This window comes from Podarcis melisellensis (assembly GCF_964234715.1).
Source record: "Podarcis melisellensis genome assembly, chromosome: 10".
Classification (NCBI taxonomy): domain Eukaryota; kingdom Metazoa; phylum Chordata; class Lepidosauria; order Squamata; family Lacertidae; genus Podarcis; species Podarcis melisellensis.
This window is the reverse complement of record NC_138542.1, coordinates 40,925,080-40,945,266: the sequence shown is the minus strand read 5'-3', so window position 1 is coordinate 40,945,266 and position 20,187 is coordinate 40,925,080. Positions and strand designations below refer to the sequence as shown.

At 40.3% G+C, this 20,187-nt stretch overlaps 2 protein-coding genes across 5 annotated transcripts in view; one reads left to right on the top strand and one right to left on the bottom strand.

Moving 5' to 3' along the window:
• Nucleotides 1-1,258: 1,258 nt before the first annotated feature.
• On the bottom strand, nt 1,259-16,370 carry METAP2 (methionyl aminopeptidase 2). The gene is made up of 11 exons (XM_081926642.1): nt 16,071-16,370; nt 15,024-15,125; nt 11,124-11,189; nt 10,154-10,256; nt 6,429-6,590; nt 5,798-5,979; nt 5,622-5,716; nt 5,425-5,521; nt 4,370-4,473; nt 3,122-3,237; nt 1,259-1,913 (listed from the first exon to the last, which is right to left on the bottom strand). Exons 1-11 carry the CDS (start codon nt 16,231-16,233, stop codon nt 1,661-1,663), a joined length of 1,443 nt encoding a protein of 480 aa, XP_081782768.1. The 5' UTR covers nt 16,234-16,370; the 3' UTR covers nt 1,259-1,660.
• A 184-nt stretch (nt 16,371-16,554) lies between these two features.
• The window catches only part of LOC309378511 (uncharacterized protein), a 31,140-nt gene continuing 27,507 nt past the window's right edge, over nt 16,555-20,187 (top strand). For 3 of the 4 annotated variants that reach the window (XM_081926625.1, XM_081926624.1, XM_081926622.1), the window contains exon 1: nt 16,555-18,693. The gene's annotated coding sequence lies outside the window, so the exon portion shown is untranslated. The remainder of the gene's footprint in view (nt 18,694-20,187) is intronic. The other variant, XM_081926623.1, reaches the window with a different exon arrangement.

Genomic DNA, 20,187 nt, shown 5'->3' with positions numbered 1-20,187 from the left:
TTCCTACAAGCTGCTTTGCTGCTATTTTCTTCAAGAAGCTTGCTGCCTGTAGGGGGTTGGTGGGCTATGTCAAACACCTTGATGGACTGGATCTAATATATGGTTTTAGCCTTACATTTGCCCTTCTATTCTACCTCAATGTACGTTAGCTTTTCCCAACATAAAGCTCAATCCATTAAATGTTCCTTTATACTCATCTAGCTACTATTGCATAGAGGCTACCTAAAAATAAAATGAAAACCCTTAGGTAGCTTTCTGGATAAAACAAATGATTTTCTAAAACCACCTTTCGTTTATGCAATAATTTAATAAAAACTAATCTCACGGAAAAGGTGAATAGTACTTGGTGGCAGAGGGGTCCAACTCAATTGCATTTGAGCAATGCTAAGTCATAAAATAAACAGCATTGCAAACAGGAGAAATCCCAGAGTCAATCTAACAACAGGTTTATAGATAGTACCTTATTGAGCATGAACTGTGTTTTCTGTACCTTAACTCCAAAGCACATCCTAACAGTTTGCAAAAACCTACTGCATGAATGGTCAATGAAGCATACGGATTAGCACCAATTAATTAGTTGGGCTTTTTCTGCTGCTTTGTACGGAAGAAATATGCAGCCTGCTAAAACCTTTTCTAGGCTTAAACTAGAATGTCAAACAATTCTGTAGAAAATATGTGGGAGTCCTGTTATATTTTGATTAGCCTCAACCCTGCTGCCACTTACATGGGTACAGAATAATAGCATCTAATGTATCAAACTTTTATTAGCAGAGATTTCAAATGAAACTAGTTTTAACAAGTGTAATGGGAAAATAATATAATCCAGTTTCTGAACATAATGAAGAATATCCAGAGTTCTGATAAATGGAATATTTGCATTGTCATTTAAATAAGTGTCATAACTGAAGTATCAAATAATGTTTAAGCTGGCTAGTGGATTTATCATAAATGAATGGGGAAAAATGAGCAGAATAAGACCAATTTCAATTCCCCATTCATAGAAAGAACCTATCAAGCTATGCACTATAGGTCAGTGTACCATAGCTGAGGGCAGATAACATTCCCGAATGTTCGTAACTTCATGACTTAAAGCAAGGCAAGACTCATGCTATATAAGACAAAACTTCAGAAAAGTAGACCATGCCTTGTGTTGATATCCGGTGTAAGCAGAGAAAGAATACATCTACAGGATTTAATAAGGCAAGTTTTTCCCCCAGAGCACTGCTGCCTAGCACTTTTAACACTTTCAAAAACCATATTTGGTATTAGATCCATAAATCTGTCTTTATTTTTTACAAAATGGATTCCAGGAAGTTAAAAGGCAATACCAGAGACGACTTAGGCGCAGAAATCAGGTGTAGTCATTCAAAGCATTCAAGTAGGGAATATGGTAATATAAATATTCAAAAGCCTTCTCTCAGAAATATTAAAACAATATGTATAACTCATTCCAAACTAAGAAGTAACCTGAAATACTCTAGAGGCCTCAAAAGCTGTTTTTCCTTTTGTTAGATACATGAGAGAACTTGCCTTTGATTAAATTCCTCTTTCCGAACATGGAAAGTTATCACATGGGGTCCACTGTTAAAACAGACTGCAAATTTATTCTGGCATAATGTGTTCCAACAGAGTACATAGGTGAGGTAATGGCCTTGAAGTTTTAATAGTCATCTCCTCTACTGACAACTTCTTTGCATGTTGGACGCAATAATATGGTATGCTCAAACTGTGCTGTATATGAGCCTTTAATATCACATAGGGGAGGGTATGGATCCACTATACCCAAGTCACACAGGTTCTTCAGAGCCATTAGATATTTACTTTCTCCCAGACGATCTAGCCATCTGCGGCAGAAGGCAAGAGTGCCAAAGTTTTCGTTGATAACATTCAGCAAGTGTTTTGCTCTTGGAAGCCTAGAAGAAAGAGTGCACTGAATGAGCAGGAGGAAATGCTGATCAGGCAGATACTGTGCAATCCCATGCATGTTTACTCATGAGTAAGTCATGCTGTGTTCAGTAAAGAAGCAGTAAAAATATACTTTAAAATTCCATAATGCATAGCACTAGTAGCCAACAAGACACGGTAAACAAAAAAAAGTGTTCAGCATGCACCAGAATCGCATCATTGCTGCTGCATACCTTGTTTCTGGTGATGAGACCATTCCAGAGAGAGTGGTCTTTGCTTTCATGTAACAATGAACTCACAAAGCTGTGGTGGGGCCTGAGGGTTGCATTTATTGTTTGCTAAGAAGAACAGAAGGGATTTTTCTTCCAGTTGCAGCACTGGAAAAAGCCTCTCCACTAAGTCCAGCACTGCTATGGGAAGGAAAATAACTTGCTCCTACCAGCCTAGTGCTGCCCTTCCATTGGAACAGATCAGAACACTCCTGTTTCTGGAGTGATCCAGCCTGCTATTAATGACAGTATTCAAGAATATATAAAAAAATTGTCCAGTGGCATCAGAGACCCACTAAGTTTGTTCTTGGTATAAGCTTTCGTGTGCACGCACACTTCTTCAGACAGAGTCAAGAAGACTGAAAGCTGCCTTGTTGTTATGAGTGTTGTTATTCCTGTCACTGCAGGTAATTTGAGTCAGGAGACTGATAGGCTACGTCAAACACCACGATGGGCTGGATCTAGCCCATGGGCCACTTAATTTACCACTGCTGATTCAAAGAACATGATTCAAAGTATTTCAGATGCTAGGCGTTTTTTGAAATCACTATGATTAAACCACAGTAATGTAAAGCTGCTGCTAATATTGGCTGTATTTGGATGTCATGCTAAATCATTCTTCCCAAATCAGGTGTTCCCCAGCTGTTCTTAAACTCTGATTATCCCTGACTACTGGCCATGCTGGCTAAGGCTGATAGGAGTTGCTAGTTCAAAAACATCTGGAAGAGTTTCAGCAGTGGTAAATTACTCTCCACTCACACATGAGTAAATCAAGTAACTTTAAGGACAAGTAGCTCTAAAAATTGTTGGTTTTTGTCTCATTTGTGCACCCATAGTATATAAGAAGTCTACTTACCATTCTTTTCAAGTTGTGAATTAGCAACAATATTTCTTTCAATAGTACAGACAAAGAGACATTTACCCACTGTAATAAAAGCTGGACTAACCTTATTGGCACATGTCCAACATCAAAGTTCTTCATATAATGAGAACATTCCATATCATCATGAACAACACCTTTTCCTGTGCTGCCAAAGGTTTCTATAGCATATACTTCTCCCTCCTAAAATTAAAGAGACACATATACTAGATAAGCATACTGGAGTCCTTACTGAGAAATAATCAAAGAACTATTTCTTTGCATTTGAAAACATGGGTTCTGGCACAATATAAGTGTAGGACAACACATAATACCCCACAGAGCAGATGTACAGGCAGCATGCCCATGAAATACAATCAATCTATTCACTTCCTGTAAATCAAAGATTTTCAAATACTGTCAGGGTGATACTTCCTTACTTAGACACTGCCCAATCAGGTTTAATGAATAGCTTAATCCCATGTACTAGGAATAGCTGTTCGGGTGTTATATTTCATTTATAGACTCAGACTGGTTCAAAGGTGGCCTCCCATACAGGCAGCTTACAATGTTAAACCCTCTTCACTTCAGCAACAGAAATTAGTCATACCTTCAAATCATTCTCTGGGGCAGTAGGTTATGCCTGGGAGCTAAAGTAGAGTATTTAGAATGCCACCAACAAGTGAGACAATGGCATTCCAGTTAGCTTACTCCTGGCTGGTAAGAACAGAGAAAGTGGGGCATTTTCAGAATAAATTTCTAAGACTTCTGAACTATTTCTGGAGTGGCATGTATTAGAATAAGAAAGAACAGTTTGCAAGATCTTCTGATCAGTTGTAATAACTATCAGATAGTGCATGAATCCTGCTGCCCTTCGTCTTCTTAACTAAACAGCCAGATTTTCCACTTTTCCCAATTAGGTAGTTCACCTCCATATTATTTTTTTAATGACACCTTCATTTGCTTCTAAATACAAACTGTAGTTGTGGGGATAGGGCATTTTGAATTACTTGCAAGAACAAAATGAATGTTAGGCATACCATTCATTTTTCATTTTAATAAAACTAATGCCAACTGTTAAGTATTACACACATTTACAACATTCTGTTGTGAGCAGTAGCCATATGCCTCCTGGGTAATTTAGTACTACAGACTAAAAAACTTCTTAGTTGAGGGGGATGGGAACAGAATTTCAAACAAGGGCCAGATGAAACTGGAAGTTCAACTGCAAATATTAACAGCCTAATACTGTGCATATTCTTCAGTGGGAGTAAAGGCCCATTGAGCTCTAAACTTCTGTGGACAGAGGGTAAGGGTATGAGAGTTATTTGCTTACTTCCATTCTTGTTGCTTCTCCTCCTTTCACAATGGGAACAGTTTTGCCTGCATGTATCCTATATGGTCCAATAGAGTGTCCATTCAGATTGCGAATTGGTTTCACTGTAACATAAAATATGAAACACTATAAAATCAATGCACGTAGGTAACTAGTACAGTTAACTTTTCTAAAATAAGCAATTTCATTTTTAAAAAAAAACTATTCTCAATTTTTGGAATCCAAAGACAACATGAAATTCCCGAAAACACAATTAAATGCAAAAATCAAAACCTTTTGAGAGGTTTAGTAAAGGTAAAGGGACCCCTGACCATTAGGTCCAGTCGTGGCCAACTCTGGGGTTGCGGCGCTCATCTCGCTTTATTGGCAAGGGAGCCGGCGTACAGCTTCCGGGTCATGTGGCCAGTATGACTAAGCTGCTTCTGGCGAACCAGAGCAGCGCACGGAAACGCCGTTTACCTTCCCGCCGGAGCGGTACCTATTTATCTACTTGTACTTTGATGTGCTTTCGAACTGCTAGGTTGGCAGGAGTAGGGACCGAGAAACGGGAGCTCACCCCATTGCGGGGATTCGTACTGCCAACCTTCTGATCGGCAAGCCCTAGGCTCAGTGGTTTAACCCAACCTTAAGAGTATCTCTCCATAACGGCTGTGGGGGGAGCTTTTCTGGCACAGCAAGAAAGGAAATTCTTTTCTCCCAGCACAGCCCATGGTTAGGTTCATACAATGACTGCTGGGAGGAGTGCAGAAAGAAGGAATGCCATGGTAAACCTACATCAGCACAAACAGACGTCTTCATCTGCCCCAGCTGTGTGATCATTCCCCATATTGGGGAATGATACCTTCTGATCGGCAAGTCCTAGGCTCTGTGGTTTAACCCACAGCGCCACCCGCATCCCTTGAGAACTTTGATGGATCTCAAAATGTTTTACTTGTGACCAACAACAGTAATCAAGTCTTACAAATGCAATGCCTCTGTCTGTTTCATATGCACACATGCTCTCTCCCTTAGCATTGAATCAAAACTATCACATGTACTAGATAGGGGAAATTTACCTTGATATGTTTTGCCATCAATTTCAACTTCGTAAGATTCCATAACTTCTTGAATAGCCTCACCAACATCACAAAGGCGAACGTCTATTCCAGCGCACTATACACACACATAAGACAGGTTGAAATTGAAGATAAAAATTCCCTCTCACAAAGTATGTAGGTAAGAGATAAAGTTACACTTCCCCTTGCGAGTATACCTTTATTCCAGTATTAGTTGCATCTTTTACAGCTTGTAACAGCCTGTCATATTTTCGATTGAATGTGACAGTAAAAGCACAGTCAATGATACGACCTGAAATTAGATGCAAATTAGATGAAAGAATCTGAACTCAACTAAATGATCTAACTGCAGAGTAAGCAAGAGAAAACTCACCACTAACATGTGTTCCAAAATCTATCTTGCAGATATCATCATACTGCAATACAGTTGGATCTCCAGCGTTAGGGGTATAGTGGGCTGCACAGTTATTCAGAGAACATCCCGTGGGAAATGCAAGCCCAGCATTTAAGCCATTCTCTTTTATCAACTTCCGTGAACAGTCTTCTAGTTTTTCGCTAGGGAAGCAAAGGTCTTTATTACATGAACGGATTTGTTTTCCAGCAGCTTTATTTAGTTGCTACATTAAAAAAATTTCAAACGATTCCCCTCCTTCCCTTTGCTATGCATATTACTGGGAATGTTCTTAGAATATGAGATATTTGCTGCCCCAAGAATATAAGAACTGAGGAAGTGCCACGTCTCCAGCTGTATCATACTCGTTGAACAACTTTGCAGCAACTTTCTGTTAGCTGCTTGTCCCCCAGCCTCATAGTCCATAGAAGCAGTTGTGAAAAAACAAAAACAAAAATATACAATCATCACCAACAGTCACCAGAACTGATGGAGAACTAGGCTGATATATGGAAGCCCCACACCTAATCTCTATGTCCAGCACATTCAATTAAACTTATGGAGATGAACCCTTGTATAGTCCTCCCTTGATCCTATGATCTTTTATTCTCACCAGATTTCTATCATTGTCATTCCAGGTTTGATCCAGCTCATAACGTATTTTCTCACTTGTCTGTGTGCTTCAGCAGCCTCTCTGAAATCATTCCAGATCTCTTCACTTGCTTGATCTAGTGCTTTCTTTTCATCACTTGTTGTTCTCCAAGCAGCAGTTCGCCTTTAATATTGGGATAAAAGGATTGTCAGACTGGCCATTTTAGCTTGTAATCCAAACTAGATGACACAGGTATACTCAACAGGACTACTACTTTAATATACACATTTTAGATTAACAGAGGTATGCTTCAAATTACATATACAATCACTCAAGTTATTAAACTCTAGCTAGCCCACTCTGACCAAGTCTCAGAGTAGTTCAAAATCAATGTTTGTTTCCAATTCTACTGCCATCATGAAACACCTCACTGATTTCAGAAACTGGTAGGTGAAGATTTTGGTAAAAGAAAAAAATATTCATTGAAGGAGAAATATCATTATTGCACCATTTCTACCACGAAAAACCTTGGGTACCTAGCCTGACTCCAACTTGGGAGAATGTAAGGAACAGGTTTAGGAGTTCAGCCAAGTGACCTGCTGATAAGGAAAACTGCAGGTGTCCAAAGCTCCTCTACACATGTTCTTTGAATTCTAGATGTGGCCTGCACACATGCAATAGCTGGTATAGTGGACTGTACCACTTTAGACTGCAGGTGGAAAGGATCATGTTTTTAAACAATGCTTCATATAGGTAAAAGTAAAGGTAAAGGATTCCTCAACAGTTATGAGCGCTGCACCCCATAGTGGGCAGGACTTATCTGCTTTCAGACCGAGGGAGCCTGCATTTGTCTGCAGACAGCTTTTCCAGGTCATGTGGCCAGCATGACTAAACCACCTCTGGTGCACAGAACACTGTGATGAATGCCAGAGCGCACAGAAATGCCACTGACCTTTCCGCCACAGCAGTACCCATTTACCTACTCGCAGTGGTATGCTTTGGAACAGCTAGGTTGGCAGGAGCTGGGACAAAGGAATGGGAGCTCAGCCTGTCACATGGATTCAAAATGCTGACCTTATGATCAGCAAGCCCAAGAGGCTCAGTGGTTTAGACCACAGAGCCACCCGCGTTCCTCCATATGAAAAGCTCTTGGCTATGCAGAACACTAGCCCAGTAGAGAGCAAATTGGACTATAACTTCTTCCCTTGTTTTTCCGTTTTACTTGCACAGATTTATTTAAACCACTTAGAGATGATTAAGCAATATACAAATTGCTGAAATAAAATAAATAAAACTACATGGGGACATTCAAAAGTGGTACAACCCCACTTACTGTCCAGAAAATCATACAAGCCACTCTACCACTTCACTGTTCTACCACGTCATTGTTGCATGTGTAGATCACGTCTTATGTCTTATCTCAGGGATGGAGAACCTCTGACCCACCAGACCATTTTGGCCAAGCCACACCCTGCCCTGCACCTCACATCATATAACAGTGGTCCAGCCCACCTGCTTAAGTTGGCCTGTGGGTAGAAAAGCATCTGGCTAAACTAACAAAGCATATTCCTTCATGTGCCATCACATATTTTTTTGAAAGGTGCGAAGCCTGTCAACTGCATGACTTAAGATATGCGAACTTGGCAAATGAAAGACCAAAGGATATTTGTGGAGACGGATCTTGCTCACTTGCTCTCCATTAAGCCTGAGCAATGCAAATGGGTATGCAGTCCAGTCCTGAATCCACAAACCAAGGGAAAGGTTCTGTGACAGGAAGACTGAGCAATTCCAGTGGTGATTTACATCAGTGATAACCATTCATGCCTGCCTCTGTGAGTGGCCATTGTCTCCCCTATTCCTGGCCAGATGCCATACCAGTTACCTGCCAAAACGTGACATGTGCTCTAACTAGCAAGAAAGAACCAGGTGCCACTCAAACCAATGAGCATAAGAGGGTCCTTACAATGGGCTTGGGTATGCAGTGCTTTGTTTCCTCCATTCAATCACCACCTATCCTCCATCGGTGACCATCAGGAAACCATGCAACTGACCACCTAAAGCCATGCCACTCACAAGTAGACCAAGCAGTCAGTCTGTTGCCAGCTCAGCACAGGTAGATTTGATCTACAGAGCTTTTATTTTCAGTATTTGTCCATTTGCCTTTTCCTCTTCCATTCTTAATAAAGCTTCATATTATTTGACTGCTGGGATCTGAAGGGTGTTTATGCCAAACTTTAGGATTTGGGTAATCTCCTACATGCTTAACCACTGAGCGTATATATGCTACTAGGGCAAAAGTGTGAATTCCATGGTGGAAGAGACAGTTAAATGCCAGCCCCATTGTCCTGAGTAAACAGAATGATGTGACGGAAAGGCAGAGGTAGCACTGACTCAGAATTCTAGATTTTTATTATTTCATGGAACACCACAGAATTCCCTCCCACTGGGGGTCGCATCCAACTGTAGAAATGCAAAAACTCAGTGATGGTGGCAGCAATTACCAGATAGTTTAGAGGACACTGCTGGTCTACTTTGTAAGGCAGCTGTGCAGAGTGTAGGCAGGCTCTCCTAACCTTCCCCCTTCCATTACAGTTTTTTTTAAATGTTTTACTGTTTTTTAAACAAACACTAATACAATTACCACTAAGCACTTATCCAGCAGCACATCTAATGGTGCTTGATTTATCCATTGTCTCTAGACAAACACTTACACATTCAACATTCAAACATATTACTTAACGAAACCTCTCCACTGAGAATATTGAGTGGTTGGTATAACAAGGTCTTGATTTTGGTCATTAACATAAAGGGGTCCACATTTCTAGGAAGGTATTTCTATTTGTTATGCCTGTAATTGCCCTCTTGTGTCTAGTGAAATGCTCAAACTCTAATCATGCTGCAGTCAGTAAGAAGCCTACAAGTTCTCTGAAGTGCAGGGTGGAGCCTAAGCCTATGTCCAAAGATAGTAGGGCTAAGGCAGGATTTGAAGAAAGGGGGTTGGCCTGTAATTGTGGATATAATAGAGAATACTCCATTCCAAAAGTTTTTAACATGGCGGTATTCCCACCAAAAATGAATAAATGAACCCAGCTTTTCCATCACAGTATTAACCTATCGCAGGCTTTAAGGACTGCAGTGTAGTTCTCTACAGAATTAAACAGAACATAGCTTTGAAGTATAAAATACACAGGTACATTGTCACTTTTGAATGACAAGCATTATTATTATAGTTATTACTATTATTAATACCTCCCCTTTTCCCCTAATGGGACTCAAGGCAACTTACGGATTTTTAAAAAGAAATTAATAAAAACATAGAAAAATAATAATTAAAAAACAAGAGAATTAAAACTATATACATTTAATAGTATATAGACAAGCACAGGCCTTGTTGATTATGCCTATGTTCAAGTACTATATAGTTTGCTGGCAAAGTCACTGCTACATGCATTTGCCATTCATACATAAAAGTAGTCCCAACTCATTAAGCATATCTACATCATCCCAAGATTAACTGCCAACAAAATACAGTATGCAGTTACAAACATATACAGAGATCTGCAGGTAGGAACACTCTAAAATTCACTTACTTCCAAATAGCACCTCCAAATAACGGATAACAGTAGAGCGAATATAATAACCCAGCTCTTGGGGCAGAGACTTATGAACAACAGGCAAAATGCCTACAAAATAATTTGTCAATGAACCATGCTGTGCACATTAATTTTTTTAAACAAGATACATACCCATCTTGTGTTGGTGGATACTCACACTCTTCACCTTTTGGAAATATTCCAGTGGTAAACAAATCACATATTGGAATAGACGGAGGATCTGTCTGGACTTTAGCTGTTGGGTGAAATGCAAAAGTTGAATCTCTTACGATGCACTGCATAGTTCTATCATTTCCAATACAAAAGCATTTAATTTTTAATTTATTTTTTTACATTTCCTTACTTGGGCTCACATCTAAAACTGAAAACATGCCAAGATACCCTTAAATAACCTTGCCAGTTCTGAGTGCCTTTTACAGTTGCAGCACTGAGTCACTTTAAGCAAAAAAAAACTTGGGTTGTGCATAGCAATCAATTTCTTTAAGAATTCAAATATCTGCATACACTTCAAACACCACTGTTTACCAAGACAGCATCTATATTCTCATACCTGTCCTTGGCGAATCACTGAAATCACTTACAGTGATTAAAAATATAAGACTGCACATATGTACTAAAGTCTTTCAGGTGTCAGTTCCTCTCCCAGGTCTCTATAAAATATATACATGAGGATGGTTGTTGTTTTGAGATTTAATCTTCTTTTCAACTATAACTTATAGCTGTATACCAACAACACTTCCCTCCCCCATGTATCTGCTAAAATGAAGGGTCTTACAAAGTAATCTTCCCCAGCACTGGGGTGGGATAACACATTTCCCACTTGGCCTATAAAGAGCAGGCAAAGAGCCTTATCTTCCCTTCACAGCACTGAACATCACAGCTTTGCAATTGGGAGATAAAGCTGTGGAGGCTCACTTGCTACAACTTGCCAAGCTGGGTGCCGACTGCAGGACAAAGGTTACCTACCCCTGCAGTAGACAATACTGAGCAAGACAACCAAATGTTCTTGCTATGTATAAGGTAGTGTTATGTGTAAGCTCCATAAACATGACATAAGCAGAAACAAAGTTTGCACGATACAACCATAGTAACAAACACCTACGTCCTTTCTTCTTTTTCTTCTTCTTCTTTTTCTTCCCTGCTGCACCATCACCTTCACCTTCACCATCTACAGAAGACAAACATTTACAAATTTATAAACAATAACTACAGATAATAGCACTACTACCTAAGATTATTATTCTATAGTTGCGAGAGGAAAAAATCGAGTTAAGAGGCTTGGCTAAAGGGCTAGAGCAAAGCTACATATTAGAGCAGCCTGATTAGACTCGCCCAAACTGCATGCAACTTCACACCTGCACAGGACGTGAAGATTTCAAAGAACAAGCAGGGATAACTCCTGCTGAACCTCTATTGGCAAGAGTTCCACAGAGCAGGGCTTGCTACACTAAAGGCTCAGTGCCTGGTAAAGACCAGCTGAACCTGCGGGGTATATGAGACCACCAAGTGCCTCATCACAAGACTTCAGTGATCAAAGTGGAGCATAAAGAATCAGGTGGTACTTCAGGCCCAAATAGTTTATGGCTTTGTGAGCACAAGAACATTGAAACTGGCAGTAGGAAATTGGTAACCAATGAAGGTTTCTCGGCAGCTATCCCTTATGCAAACATACATGCACACACAACCATAGCTAACATCATTCAGTGAAACGAGTGGTGATGACCTGAGTACACCCCAATAAATATATTTCTTTGTGTAATAAACAGTATCAGCAGCAATAATAATAATAATAATAATAATAATAATAATAATAATAATAATAGAAGAAGAACACTGCCAGACCCTTAAGTGCAGATTGAGACACAAAGTTTAATCATGGCTGTAACCACAAGCATCTTCACTGTGATGTCTTTCCTATTTCAATAAGGCATCAGCAGCTTTCAACATGCCCGTTATGACACCAGAAATCTGGAGTTTAAAATGTACACTAGTCACTACATGTTGTATGCTTAATTTTGGAAGCATACCAAGACACATTATAGAAATTAGTATGCACAGGTGGAATCTGTAGCAAGCTACTGCAATGTGGCATGCTCCTGGTCAGTGTTTCAACCAGTCATGCCTCCATTTCATTTCCTCTATTACTTCATTACCCCACAAAAATAAATCAGGATTCCATGCCCACGAGACATGCTTAATTCTCAGTGGGTTGTTTTGGGATCCCCCTCCCCCACATTTTTAGTTTAGTTTACTGTCTTTCTATGCTGGCTAAGAAGCAAGGAGCTTCACTTTCTCCATGGCATATACTGAAGTCAAGCTAGTTGGTGAAAGATGGGTAAAGTGATTTGTCCCTCGTCTGCCAGTCCATTTGTTCTCTGGAGAGAATTCCATGCACTTCCCTGAGTGGAATTCCTGGTTGTTGAAAGTAATTAAATATTTGCTAATAATGCAAGAATAAGAGGGCAACATTAGATAAAAGCAAAACCATATTTTTAAATAAAAAAACCCTGCTGATGCTAAGCAGCATTCATAGTTCATACATATTGTGTAAGTGCTTCACCCATACAGTTGGGTACAACATTCATAACAAAACCACTTTCAAAGTGAACTAATTAATGCCACATGAGAAATCAATAAAAATCATGGCTCCACAAGGGCAAATCATATGCTGTTCAGCACTGTCAATGATTATTCCTTCTAGCCACACACTTCCATCACCCTTCAGTTTACAGCAGCTACCACCAGAGAAGTCTAAGGCCTCTGGCTGGCAGGTACATTTCTGGCAACAAAAAAAGAGAGAGATAAAGTGCATGAAAAGATAGGACCGCTGCCTGGAAAGAACCCTTTGTTTCTGTAGTTCTATGGAGAGGAAAGGTAAGAGGCAGCATAAAGAGAAAGAGAGTATCCTTCAGGCAGAGTTAGCCAGGTAGCCACTAGTTTCCAGTAGCTGACCTATGCACACTTCTTTATTTAAAATTCTGAAGCTTTAAAATAAGAAACTATCACTTTGATAGTGATCTGGCTGACACACATTATTTAAGTTTTACATTACCGTAATTTTATTTTACCAAAAAGATATAGTTAGGGCATTAAAGACTGTAAACACGTTTTTGTATATAAAAAACCTAGAGCCCATTTTAAAGCATAATTTCAGTCTGTCACAGCACATTCTGAAACAAAGACACAGTTGTTCTTTAAATAGTCAATGCTCTTTAACACTGCTACTCGTTTTAATGAAAACTGCATCAGATTCCTCTTGCCCTTGAACTATGCTTAATCCATTTACACTACATCAGAAAAAAAGTTCTGGCATGCAGTTCATTCATCTACCAATATGGAATACTTTCCAGTTCCCTATGCTAACCACTGCAGATTCTGGCAATATTCAGTCCTACAGTGGCTGCTGTTCACTTATTACAGGCTTTTTCTGCGGTACTGTGCTGGTAGATTTGCCAATCAGCAAGCCAAACTGTTTAGACTGCCATGTCCTTGAAGACTGCTGCATTATTTCCATCCTTTTGTCAGAGTCACAACTACTGTCTCTAATCAAGGCTATAATCCTAGGAGCTGAATGAAAACTTAATTCTAAGTACAGTAACATGTTTATCTTCCACCATGAACAATTGATTCCTAATGCAAAACACCAGACAGCAATGAAGATTCTGTCTGAAAGGTTCTTGATTTGGTCCAAGACATATTTTTGCTATTAGGTTTAAAAAAGCTTTGCCTATTTATTTATATTACTAGATTGTTAACAACTTTCCCCACAGGACAATCAAGGTGTCATACATGCCCCCCCCCATTTTACCATCACAAAAATCATGTGAGGTAGATTAGACTAGGGGTGTGTGGCTGACCAAGGTCACCTAGTGAGTCTTATGGATGAATGGGGATTTGAAGCCTAGAGTTAAGCACCATCATGTAACAGTCTCTTAACATTTAGGATCTCTTCTGAATTATATGAAGCTCAGGTCACTAGCAATCCAGTTAATTATAACTTAAGCTATTAAATGGGTGAGTGTGGGGAGCCCCAGACATCTATTCCAACACCCAACAGGAAAAACACATTAACGGTTGTTCTTGTTCAAAACCAATTAATGTGGATAGGTATTGTGTTGCAAAAGAACTTGAACTGAAATGTTTGATCTATTTTAGATAAATAAACTCACATCAAAGTCTCTAGGAGAAAATCCATCAAAGTGTATTGAAAATATTGTTAGCTTAACCACCATGTCTTATATACAGCCCCCTATTCTTGGTCCAGAAAAAGCCCTTTGCATGTAAAATGGGGCTTCTGGCTGTCATTCATATTTCATTCCTATCTTCTTCATCATATGGCTTTTCAAAATGTAGATATAATACAAGGACAACAGTAATAAAGCCTGTTTTCTGTAGTTCAAATGACTTATAATTTATAGAATAATCTAGGTAAAATTGTCACTTTAAGAATTAAGCTGAATTTTATTTCATTTCTTTAATGAACAGAAAGACTGGCATTTTGTTTAGAACAAAAGCTCATCAGAAATGGCTTCATAAATTGAATTCAATATCTGTGACTTTCAAGCATGTATGTATGTACCAATAAAATTAACCAAAGATCTATCAATATTCTCTATTACCATTCCCAAACAGGAATTTCAATATATAACACAGTCACAGTGTTGCAGTGGATAGCCTATTATACCTGAACAAAGGAGATCTAGGTTAAAGTCAGTGCTCTGCCATCCCTTGGGATAGATCCTATCTCTCATCTTGAATTACCCTGATAAGAGTTGCTCTTTCCAAGGTTATAATTACTTAGTATAATACGATCTCTTTTTAAAATCAATGAACAAAACATTTGATAATAGCCTTTTTATACAGCAGCGCTTTCAACAACCTACATAAAACTGCTTCAGCATGAAATATCTTTCCCAACTCCAGTAATCCCTTAACTAAAGCAAACTACAAATATTTTTACATTAATATTTTACATATCATGGACAGGGTAAATTATACTTGCCTTCATCATCATCTTCTTTCTCCTTTTCCTCCAGTGCTTGTTTATCCAATTGTTTTGTCACCTCATCAAGTGTTGACTCAGATTCTCTCTCGGTTTCTTGTCCTGTTTGCAAATAAGCAGGTAGTTTGAACAATAACGCAAAACCCAGCTAAACAAAGACAATATACAATATACTTTCAAAATTGTGTGTCTCTACTTTCTAAATTATACAAGACTATTCCTATATTATCACTGCAGGTAAATAATAAATTTCGTCCAAGCAATTCCATAAATTGAAATCTCTCTCCCTAGACCTTAGGACAGGTACCATGTACTAATGAAAGCATGTAAATCCACCCCCCACCCCCGCCTTACGCAACTGCAACAGTCTCTAAGAATTAAAACACACCCTCAGTCCTGTAAGGAAACCATGCAGTTACAATCGTCCTCCTTCCATCCCATACGAGTGAGTGTCCGACGGCAAATACATCATGCCGAATACCCTATCTCCCATTACATGTGAATTTCGTGCATGCTCCCACCATAAAAGTTATCTTCCGACTGCAGTGTTGATTAACTCCCCCCCCCCTTTCCCAGGCACCTTGACAGCTGCATACTAGCACTCTCTTGCTTCCCAAGAAAACCCCGGCAGCGTGTCACCACCCCGACACAGAAGATCTCACACGCGAGGTCGCCTTGCCATACACCACCCACGCCCTAGTTTAACGATTTCCAGTCTCATATATCATATATATATATATGATGATAAAAGGCTTAAAACATGAGCTTGACGGCCTAACACCCAGACCCTCCCCATCGCTTCCCCCTAAACCCCTCCGACTCTGGGAACATTTCCCCACAGAGGCCCCACGAAACGACGTCTTTCTTTCCCCTCAAATGGGGCTCGTCCTCCCACCGACCCACCCCGCTCTCTTCAACCCCGGACGTCTCGGGGGCCAAGGAGGCTTCGCTCCCGCTCCTCCTCCGAAGTTGTCCCCATGGCTCGCCCCTGACGCGGCTTCCCCCCCCCCCCCGCCCCGCCATCGCCTTGCCCGGCCCAGCTCCTACCCGCGGCGGCTCCTTTGCTCTTCTTCTTCTTCTTGCGCTTCTTCTTCGCTCCTTCCTCAGCGCCAGGCCCCGCCGCGCCTTCTCTCTCCTCGGGATCCAAGAGCACCTCCCCGTTCAGGTGCTTCTCCTCCTCGGGGCTGCCCCTTTCCTCCACGGCCGCCATGTTGCAGCCGCCGCCGCCTCCTCTCCCACGACTAGCCGCCGCCAGCGAGCGAGAGCCAGAGACCGAGAGTGGGGGGAAGGCCGCTCCAGCCCCAGCTACTCTATGGCTCAGCCCTGGGGCACGTCGGGAAAGATGGAGGGCTAAGAATCCCGTCGGGGAGGGGGGAGGACGAGCAGCGAGCACGTGCGCTGTGGGAGAGCGAGAGAGTTGTTGTCTGTGAGGCTGTCCGTGGGAGGTGCAGTTTAGGGCCGGGCTCATAGCTCATGCTGTCGCCTGGGCCTCCTCTCTCCACACCACGTGGTTGTTGGGTCCCCCCCTCCCCCGCTCCTCGAAACCAATTTCCCTGAGTAGGTTGCAGCAAAACTTAACGTAGAGAGCTTCATGGCACCTTAAAAGAGTAAGCGCGCAAACCCATGGCTGCTTGTCTGTCCATTCCAAAGGAAGCCCCGTTGAGTTCAGCGAGTGAGTCTTCCTTTTATCAAAAACGGTAGCGGGATTGCAACCCAGCACATTTTATTCTGGCATAAATTGTCCCTGGACCAGAGCCCATTTCATCAGATGTGTACATGGCACCGTAAATTCGACAAGACTGGATTTGTCAGCTTCTATCACTAATCTAAAATGCTGAATTTGAAAAAAGTTGCTTCAGAGACTTAACTCATGTTCTATTGCGATATAGGATGGATCATAGGCCCAACATGCGCCTGAAAAGTACTATAAGCTACACCCAGCTAAATAGACTAGGAGCATACCTAGCTGACAAGATGTTCGCCACACATTGTTTCCCCCCTCATTTTAGTATGTTGTCAATTCTCTATTGTTTTTAATTGTAATTACCTCATTCAGCAAGTGATACCCACAGATGCACATCTGCACCCATCAGTGCTCATTCTGAGAGTATTGTCATTTAATGAATGATAACTAACATCTGTTGGATGTGAATGGGGATGTGTGTGCTACTAGAGCTGGATCAGGGGAGCTACTTAAGTTATGAAATAACTTAATTTTAATAAAATTAAAACATCGCAGCCAAATGCCTACCAAGCTGTTCTCAAGCCAAACAAATGCTATATGCCCACCAATGTGTTTTCATGCCAGAAAAAAATTAATGCCCAGTTATCAGCCAGAAAAATAATTGTGGGAGGTGGAGGTGCAGAATGCATGCATGGCCAACTGGACCAAAACAACTGCTTTGGTTGATGAGGGAGAGACAGATCTGGCCTCTTTCATTGATCAATACTGTATATAACAATGCAGGGAAAGTAAGCAGGGCTTTCCTTTATTGTAAATCTTCCCAGTTATATTAAATGTATTGGCCCCCAAACTGGAAGACAGGAAAAGAGAATTTACTAAGGACAGTTCTAGCAGCTTATGTTTATTACTGAGGGGGCAGAATAAAAAGCCTGTCCCTGTATGGTACTATATGGAAGTGCTGCATCCCCCTTACCCCACTTAATTGCCTTGATTCAGAGTTTCAATTGAATATTGCAGTTTTGGGGCAATGTGTTTTTCTTTAAAAAGCAATACTGAACAATTGAATTGAACAGGGTACTAGTCTGTTCTAGAGCTGACTGCCACTTCAGCCCTTAATACATTCACTTAATTTGAGATGGAAGGTTTCCCAGTGTTTCCATTTTATTAAGATTACTTAATAAACTTGGTTGACTTAAAAAGATTACTAGACAAATTTATGGAGGATAACACTATTAATATCTACGTGATGGCTCTATTCTCTCTCCACTGTTAGTGGCAGTATTCCTCTGAATACCCTCAAAGGTGCACTCCTCCTTTGTCTCCTGAGACAGACGGATGCCAACAACCAGTTGCTGGGAATCACAAGTGGCAATCCAGTCCTGCTTGCGGACTTCTCATAGGCATCTGGTTGGTCGTGGAGGGAACAGGATGCTGGACTAAATGGGCCTTTGGCCTGATGTAGCAGGATCTTAATAAGTTCTTACTCTATAGCTTGTTAAAAGTGGGACATTTAAAGCAGCCCCAAGGAATCCTGGGAATGTTAGCTTTCCCTCACAGAGTCAACAACTCTGTGCACTGTCAACAAACTTGAGCTTCCATGGTTCTTTTTTAGGGTAGGGCACTAAATGATGGTGACAAAGCACTGAAGCTAAGCAAAAGCTTTGTTTTCAGTGAAATAATATCAGCCACCATCTGGAGCAGTTAAACATCCTAATAGCCATTTACGGTACTTATGCTGGTGTGTATATGAGTACCTTTAATAGTGGCTAGCTTGCTGCTTAAAGCTTAGAAGTGGCTGCAGGAAGGAAGTATGGTTTGGTATAATCCACACCATGTGGTAACTAAGCAACAGGGCTTTTCAACACTGTGTTGACTGACTGCGACCACAGAGAGGCAACTTTTATTCTGTTCACTTTGAAAGCTTTTAACTGTTACATTTTACATTACTGACAAGCAAGATCTGCTCTCTGTGGGAAGACTTCTAAGGTACGTTATAAGATTTATTGACTATATACAAACAGAATCATACAAGGGAGGTTTGAAAAGAGAGAGTACAACACAGACAGATAGCAAGGGATTATCTGTATCTATATTAAGGAAGAGTTTTAACAGGGAATTATTTTGTTTGTTCAGTTTATCAGAACAGTCCATAAATACCTGTAAATCTATGGCATTAATGATAACCTTCTAAATACTGGTGGAAGACAGCTGGAGATATGAAAAAAGGGAGTAAGCCGTATTAACCACATTTGATAAATATAACCAACATGATCGCATAAAATGTAAAGGTGTTTCTTGAATTTAACGAAACTCTTTTTACATTGTGTCTGAAGATGAAAGTTTAAGTCTGGCTTTATTGCTAACTTTTGTAAACTAGAGCAATCAATAAATTATTGCTGATATTATTTATTAAAATTTGATCCCGACATTTTCTTCCAAAAGAGCCCAGAGCAGCTAACACCAAAGTGGTAAAACAATGCAATTAAAAATAAACATTCAAAAACATCTAAAAGCATTAAAACATATTAAATGTTTATTTTATTTGAAAAATCCAAAATCTGCAGAAGGGCAGTACCTACAATTGCATCAGCCAAAATGTCATGAAATACATTTGCTTCCTTGTCCCAAGGTGCAAAGCCCGAGGTGCCACCTGAAACCTGCATAGCACATAGTATGGCTTAGTTCAGTTAAGGCTGCAATCTTATACATCAGTAATGGAGAAGCTTTTTTCAGCCTATGGGCTGCATTCACTCATGGACAGTGCTGGATTTACGTATAAGCTAAACAAGCTATAGCTTAGGGCCCCACTCTTTTGGGGGCCCCCAAAAAAATTAAAGGGAAAAAAACCTGTATGTACATATCCAAAATATAAGTTCAACAATTACTTTGATAAAATACATATTTTGTTATGTGCAACTGGCTTTAGATATCTATTAGGTCCATAAATTACCATATAGCGTATATTCAACACAAAAAAAAAACAGCTACAATTTTTTGTTGAGAAAGGACAATTGGACATATAAAGGGCCCCATTACCTTCAGTAGCTTAGGGCCTCATCAAACCTAAGTCCCGCCCTGCTCATGGACAACATCTTTAACAAACTGAAGTTCTCAGGATTCTTCAGGTGAAGTCATGTGTTTTATATGTGCTTTGGATGTGCTTTAAATGTATGGTGTGGACCTGCCATCTGCAGTATTCTCTTACAGCCCAACTTAAAGACTGTGACTAAACGCAGACTTTGTGGCTTCAGCATCAAGGCACCTTTCTCTCCCTGCCCCCCACCTTTATAAACTTAATATCCAGCCTGGAATTCAATAACATAATATCCAGCATGTTCACTACTACAAAATGTCACAAAGGAGTTGCATAACTATGGAGTTTACATTGTTTTTAATGCATCAAAATATCTTTGTATACTTTTTTGTTTTATTTTTGAAGACGTGTTTGTCAATGAAAGGAGTTGAGTTTGTAACCATTGC